We start from the raw sequence: 8,011 nt of genomic DNA, 5'->3' as shown, positions 1-8,011 counted from the left end.
ACTAGTGAAAAGGTCATTACGAGGGAGAGAAAAGGTCACTATGCTGCTAGCTAATATTGAAATTAATATGGACATGGTTACAAGAATAGAAGAATGGAGTTAAACGAAGTGTGAATTTTCGATATAAATTAGAACCCAACATATATATTATATAATATAAGCTTCGATAAGAGAGGGAGAAAAATCAGTAGGAGTATGTGTTGATCATGTGCAGATAAAAGTGCAAGACATGTGCCAAATAACCGTTATTGTTGAGGAGAAAATTAAGGAAGGACATGACACACATATGTGCGTGGTGGTTATTGCTACTATCAAGCAAGACATGGCTAATAGGCTAATTAACAAGAGTAAACATGACTAATGAGGGAGACGTGTCTTTGACTCAGCAAACAAAAGGGAAGCATATGGTCAAATTACTTGAATGAGTTGAGTAAAGATAGGAAACAATTTAGCACAACAATAACCCACGTGATAATAGAATGAGATCAAGTCCAAACATATAGAGCATTGCTACTAGTGCATATAAATAATCTGGCAACCACAATCTCTAATAGCTACTGAACTCACGGCAAGTAGACAATACACTACTAATAATTGTTTAAAATAAATTAGACTAGGGTTTCTACTTAATTAATCAAAGGCTCATAGGTTGTATTGTACAAGTAAAATAAATAGGCTTTAGGTTATAAGACTTTTTCTTAAGTTCTTTACACATATAATAAGTTGTAGAATAAATTATAAATCAAGAAAAATATTACGACTGACATATATATAATGTATAAAAATATCGGGATGTTACATTCGGGGTTCGAACCTCGGACACCACAAAAAAAAAAATGATATCTGAACAACCATTTTAGAGCAAATATGTTGTACTTACCACATTTTCTTTTCTTTTTATCACGTATACATCAATAAAGAAAAGAAAATATGTCAAACTAACTTTCAATTTTTTTCCATTTAAAAAATGAAATAAATGAATATTTGATTAATCTAATTTTTTTCCCCTTTTGTAAAAAAAATGTAGTTTTTTTTTTCTTTTCTTTCTCAGATTGGGCCATAACCCATAAGGCCCATAATAATTAGTCTTCTCTTTTCTTCTGTATGAACTTAACCTAGTCTTCTTCTTCTTCTTCTTCTTCCACTGTGATTCTTCTGTAAGAAACAGAGAGAGAGAGAGAGAAAAGAGAAGAATGGCAATGGTGAAGTCTCCACAAAAGCATGTCAATCTCTTTTACTCCCTTGATTGTGAAGAACTTGCAAATAAAGTTGCTTCTCACTCACAAACTAACATCACTCTTCAGAATATCAAATGGAGGTACCTCAATTTCTTCTCTTGCCCTTGTGGAAAAGATTATATTTTTATACATGTTTGGTTGAATTAAGCATGTTGTTATTATTATTGACCTAGTTGACTTGTTATTATTAGAGATGGTCTATGTTTTCATAAACTTGAATGTCTCCGTCCAAGTATATCATCTTGTTGTATTCCACAAGCTGTAACATAAATATAGCTCAATTAAGTACACTTTTCTTACTGGTTTTATGGTGCATAGTGAGACATATGGTAGAACTTATTTGATCCATTAGTACCAAACATGGCACAGTACAATACTATTTACTTGTACACTATAGAATTGATACCAAACAGTTAAAGAATAAAAAATGCTCATTCTAATGCAAAATTTTTCTATTTTGTTTTCTAAAATAGTTCTTCAAGGGACCTTATATATTGGTTGTGATAAAGTAGTGAGCGATTCATTTTAGAGATGTGTTTTTTAAATGATGCCAAGTCTTTAGTGATGACACTCTTTATGGAACTAGAGAGATCAGAGATGAGAACATGTAATTTGCAACATGCAATATAAAGGTTGATTTCAATAGATTCAAACTAAATCACGAGGCATTCATAAAATAGGAAGAAATGAGCTTAAATTCAGTAGTGTAGGAGCTGATGAACACATTAATGATGATAATGATGCAATGTATGTCAGTGGTGAACACTGCTTTAAATAATCATAGGATTTGCAAGGTGAGAGCCTGCCTACAATCAGTGTTGTCAATGATGGATGACAGAATATCGAGGAAGGCCTAGAATCTTCCATATAAACACGCCATTGCAGCCTATGGAGCTGGCAAATTGCCGGTGACGGTTGTAAAAAAATCCGCCATGCCATTCTTCCATGGCGGTGCCATGGTAGCCATTTAAAAATACTGCCTACACCATCTTCATCTGGTTGTTTGTTTAATTTTGATGTTTTCCATGACATCTGTCCGAATTGTATTCTCATGATTTTTAGTTATGTTAATTACTTAAGTAGCAATCTTAGTTATCTTGGTCATACCAATTTCTTAAGTTATGTCATTTTTTTCATATCCTCCACAGTTTGGGGATCTTTACTTCTCAAATGAAATTCCATCTGTACGTATAACATTACAAACAAACAAACTGAATGATAAATGTAGTTTTTTTGTTTTTGACCAAATTGATAACGGCCTTTTTTATGCTTATCCAGGTCTTTTGCCGATGGGTTTCCAAATATATTTATAAATAACGCAGAAGAGCTCAGAGGTCAACACGTTGCCTTTTTGGCATCATTCAGCTCTCCAGCTCAAGTGTTTGAACAACTTTCTGTCATATATGCACTCCCTCGTCTATTTGTTGCTTCTTTCACATTGGTTTTGCCTTTCTTCCCAACTGGATCATTTGAGCGAATGGAAGAAGAAGGGGATGTAGCAACTGCCTTCACCCTTGCACGGATGTTGTCAAATATTCCAATTTCAAGAGGTGGCCCAACTAGTTTAGTCATATATGACATTCATGCCCTGCAGGTTTGTGTTTTAATGCATTCAAAGGAAGTTCTATTAATTGTATTCTATGCTTCACTTGTATAATATAATTTCCTCATGAATTGCTATTGAATATATTAGTATTGCTCTCATTTAATTTGACTTGCACATCATACATAGGCTAAGTAGCAACATGATAAAACTTGTGAAATTTTCTCGATAACATTCTCTCTTAAACTTTTAAGAGATCTTTGCTTCTTTGTAGAAACTTATTGAGTTTTAGGGGTATGGTTAAGCTATGTACTTGATATTTTAACAGTGTACAATGTACTATAGTTTTTATTAGTGCTAATGATTTGAAATTATGCAGGAGAGGTTTTATTTCGGAGACGAGGTTTTGCCATTGTTTGAGACTGGTATTCCTCTCCTAAAGCAACGTCTGCTACAACTTCCTGATGCTGATAATGTGAGTATTTTGCATCGTTTCAGTCACCTTTCTTAAAATTTAAAACAATGTACTTTTTGGGTGGTTTCTCGGGGTCGTTGGGGGAGGATGGGTGGAGTTGGAATTTGGAAGAGGGGGAGTTTTCACGGTCAAGTCTAGCTATTTGAAACTTGAACGGTTATTAGTGTTGGAAGAAGAGAGAAGTGGTTTGGCAAAGTGAGTCTTTGAGAGTATTTGAAAAAATCCGTCTCCGGATTCAGGCTAATTTGGTTAATTTGGAATGCTAGAAACCATTGAGTTTTCAGAAATGTGGTGAAAGAGGTGGATGAGATAGTAGAGGATATCAAGGTGTTGTCGTGGCGATGGAGTATGAGTAGACTTAATATTCCACCTTGCCTGTACTACGACTGGTGTTGGAATCCAAGGGAGTGCCTATAGGGTGTCATTGGCTAGCAAGAGGAAGGTTGTGGGGGGTGGGGGCTGTGCGTACTATTGCTGTAGCTTCTGGGCGTTTTTCTCTACTGGTTTTTGCTGCTGTTGGTGTGGCTTCTGTTTTGGTTCGGCTGGTGTTAGCAGAAGAACATGTTTTATTTTTGTGCCAGCGGATTGCTTTAGGAACCTTGGAATCTTTTATGGGCGTTTCATTTACTTGTTGGGATTTTTATTGTCTGCCTACCTCTTGGTTTTTATCTAGGTGTGTTTTACCAAAATATACCCCTCTGTTAATCCTGTTCAGCGCTGGTAGTGAGGCAAGGGTATGCATGATTGGGTTTGTGCTTAGGGAGCAGATTGTTAGGTGGCTTCCCTGTAGCAGTCATTTCTTATGTATACTACAGCCTCACTATTTGTTTTTGCTGAGTTGCTGTTAATTCTGGTAGACTGTCCGGTTTTTTATTTGTGATGGTTTTGGGTTTTGGGGTCTTGCCTTGTTTTTTTTTTTTTTTTTTTTTCCATCCGCTAGTTTTATTGTGTGGCTTGCACAAACTCGTCGAGAATAATATTTGTTGCTTCAAAAAAAAAAAAGTACTTTCAATATCTCATTGCAAATTTTACTTACCTGCAGCCTTAATTTATTATTTTTATGATCAGGTAGTCATTGCATTTCCAGATGATGGTGCATGGAAGCGATTCCACAAGTTGTTCGACAATTATTCAGTGGTCGGTCTCCCATAAGGATCTATGTATTTAATTTGTATTTAATTTGTTTATAGTTGTCTAATTTTTGGGAGTGGCAGGTTGTATGCACAAAGGTACGTGAAGGTGACAAGAGGATAGTTCGGCTCAAGGAAGGTCATGTCTCTGGTCATCATGTTGTGATTGTTGATGATTTAGTCCAATCTGGGGGCACCCTAATTGAGTGTCAGGTAAACTATTAATTTCTTATTCGTAAAAGATGTATACTTGTTCAAATTTTTGTGTCTTTGAAGATTATCACAGTTGTGTGTGCCAACCGAAAATAAGCAGCACTTGAGACTCGTTTGAGATTTTTTTTTTACCATTTTTAATTACGACTTGGAAACAGCCTCTTGTGTAAAGAAACAGGGTAAGGCTGCATACAATGACCATATGGTGGGACCCCTTCCCGAACCCTATGTATGCAGGAGCTTTAGTGCACGCTTTAGTGCACCGGGCTGCCCGTTTTCATTTTTAATTACAAATTTTTTGCATTGCTTTCATTTTTTTCTCTTCAAATATTTGTACAAGAAACATTGGAAATAATGAATTTTGTTTCACTGATAACGGTACAAATTTTTAAAATCGTAAATAGAATGAAAATAAAATGGTAATTGATTAATTAAAAGTGCAAGTGAAAATGAAAATAGAGCATATTCTCAAACTAAACAGACCCTTAATCTCTATATGCACATCAGCTTATGCCTATTTTCAATGCATATGTCTGCATCTAAATACAAGTTAACATTTCTCTCTTTTTTCCCTCAGAAAGTTTTGGCAGCCAATGGTGCAGCAAAAGTGAGTGCCTATGTCACACATGGCGTGTTCCCTAACCAATCATGGTTGCGATTCACTCACAAAGATGGTTAGTCCTAGCTTAATCTCATCAACTTCTACATTGCTATATTTTCATATATTTGAATGTTATTGTGATTTTATCTTGTAACTTGCAGAAGCCTCAGAGAAGGCATTTGCCTACTTTTGGATCACAGATTCTTGCCCAGTTACAGTCAAAGCTCTGGCGAATCAAGCTCCTTTTGAAGTATTGAGTCTAGCAGGGTCAATTGCTAATGCCCTTCAAATTTGAAAGCAAAAATTGAGCTTTGTGAATAACGGGCTTCTCTTGTACAATTTTTTGGAGTTTAACATTATCACCATCATATCCTTGTGAGCTTAGCACATTGAAACTTGTGAATTAAATTTCTAACAGTTTGAATCCTATATCTTATGAGGTATGTTGAGTGTTAACACTGGTACAAGACATTTGAATGCAAAATCATGCAATTTAGCATGAGATTTCTCATCAACAGGCATTAGAATTTGAATTCATTTTTGGTTTCCATGTTTATAATTCTGTCTTGATTAAAAAATCTTGCATGGTATTCATACAAGAGAACTGAAACACATTTCCTCAAGGATCCTTCAATGATTCTTAGTAGGCATTATCAGTAATACATATTATATGAATTATATCGCCCTGAAACTGTTTCAAGTCTCTGATACTTTTTTTTTTACCCAAGGCTTTGTGAGTTCATCTTAGAATTAATCTTTAAAGGGTTTTGTTACAAGCCACCCTTTGGTGGTGTCTTTTATCAAGTCACACCTTAAGGTGTGATTTTCAGTTTTTAGTTATAACTTTGCTAAAAGACACCTTCATAAAAGTAAGTTGGTGTGTTTTCGCAAATGCTCATAGAGTAACTTGATAAAAGACACCTTCACAAAAGGTGTCTTCTATCATAACCCATCTTTAAAATTAATAGAATTCATGTAATATTATACGGGCTACAAGTCTTCAAAATATGACAATATTCGACACTAAATTGGCATATGACAATTTTTTTTTTATCATGGTCATGCATCAAATCTAAGGTGCCAGAGTTTGCTTTTGATCTTCACCATTGGAGCACACACTCTATTGTGTTTGGGTGTTGTTAATGATTGAAGTTGTGCCCAATTTATCTTCACGGTGTTGTAAGTTTGACTTCATTGACTTTGATATAACTAAAAGTGAACCGGTCATGTTGCTCTCGGTGTGGGACTCTCGATAGCAGGAAAGAACAAGGGCTAGAGACCTGATGAACAGTTTGAGCAGAACAACCAATATACATAGAACCCCAAGACCGCCAGCATGGCCACGAGTTTTGACAATATGAATGGATTGCAATGCAAGTTATTCAAAAAAAAAAAAATTACTCTCAAATTTTCAATGAGTTTCCATAATCATAATAACATTCATAAGATGCACAAATTAAATGCAGTCCTTCATACTAAACTTTTTGCCAGTATCCGTTGAGACCAATTTTTCCAACTACAGGGAGAGATAGTAATTAGTAAGATCTATGACATTATTATTGAAAATAGATTTGGATTATTTGATAAATATGTAAACAAACTTTCCAGAGTTCAATAATTGAAATATCTCATTATTATGCATGCATTATTAAAGTTGCACACTAATGGGAAGAGTGGGTCTTTGTGATAAATGGGTGAGGTGGATGAAGGCGTGTGTGTTTGGGGGTAATATGTCTATACTAGTGAATGGGAGTCCAACGGAGGAGATTAGTGTCCGAAGAGGTTTAAAACAAGGTGACCCTCTTGCTCCTTTTTTGTTCCTTTTGGTGGTCGAAGGCTTTAGTGGTTTGATGACTAATGCGGTTAATAGGAATCTTTTCCAAGGCTTCGAAATTAAAAGGGGAGGGACGGTTATTTCTCATCTTCAATATGCCGACGATACTCTTTGTATTGGGGTACCTACAGTGGAGAATCTTTGGACTCTTAAGGCGATGCTTAAAGGGTTTGAAATGACGTCCGGATTGAAGGTGAATTTCCATAAGAGCTCTTTGATAGGTGTTAATGTATCGAGAGAATTTATGGAGGCGGCGGGTCGGTTTTTGCATTGTAAAGAGGGAAGCACTCCGTTTACTTACTTGCGCTTGCCGGTGGGAGCCAATCCTAAAAAGCTTTCCACATGGGAGCCTATGTTGGTAAAACTCCGGAATAGGCTCAATTCTTGGGGCAATAAGTATGTGAGTCTTGGTGGTAGAATCGTCCTCCTTAATTCGGTCTTGAACGCCATCCCAATTTTCTACTTGTCTTATTTAAAAATTCCGGAAAAGGTAGTGAAAGAGGTGATTCGTATTCAACGAAATTTTCTTTGGGGAGGAGTAGGGGGAGGTCGCTAGATTTGTTGGGTAAAATGGAGGAAAGTTTGCCTTCCTAGAAGTAAGGGAGGATTGGGGGTGCGAGATGTTAGATTGGTGAATTTGAGCCTTATGGCTAAATGGAAGTGGCGCCTCATTCAAGACGATTTGCCTCTTTGGAAAGTGGTGTTGAGAGAGAAGTATGGGGTTTTTATTACCGGTGCTCCCCCGTCGGAAGGATCTAGATGGCCGAGGTTCTCCTCCATTTGGTGGAAGGACTTGTCGACGTTAGAAGGTGTTGGTGGTAATTGGTTTACGGATAGAGTGGTGCGGAGGGTTTCAAATGGTAGAGGTACAAGTTTTTGGAAAGAGAAGTGGATTGGTGATCAACCTTTAGCTTCTAGCTTCCCTAGGCTTTATAACCTTTCATCGCGCAAGGATGCTACGATTGGTGATTTGTGTA

General features: G+C 36.4%; 1 protein-coding gene across 1 annotated transcript; it reads left to right on the top strand.

Moving 5' to 3' along the window:
* Positions 1-1,143: 1,143 nt before the first annotated feature.
* Positions 1,144-5,715, top strand: LOC146923542 (ribose-phosphate pyrophosphokinase 4-like). Its single transcript, XM_085708700.1, has 7 exons — positions 1,144-1,318; positions 2,517-2,832; positions 3,161-3,256; positions 4,325-4,393; positions 4,471-4,599; positions 5,177-5,273; positions 5,362-5,715. The coding sequence occupies exons 1-7, from the start codon at positions 1,194-1,196 to the stop codon at positions 5,493-5,495; spliced, it is 966 nt and encodes a 321-aa protein (XP_085564826.1). The 5' UTR covers positions 1,144-1,193; the 3' UTR covers positions 5,496-5,715.
* The last annotated feature ends 2,296 nt before the right edge of the window (positions 5,716-8,011 follow it).

This window comes from Medicago sativa, chromosome 5, assembly GCF_051527215.1.
Source record: "Medicago sativa cultivar Bolivia chromosome 5, Bolivia_mono, whole genome shotgun sequence".
Taxonomy (NCBI): Eukaryota; Viridiplantae; Streptophyta; class Magnoliopsida; order Fabales; family Fabaceae; genus Medicago; species Medicago sativa.
The sequence above is the reverse complement of the archived record's forward strand: the minus strand, read 5'-3'. Positions and strand labels throughout refer to the sequence as shown.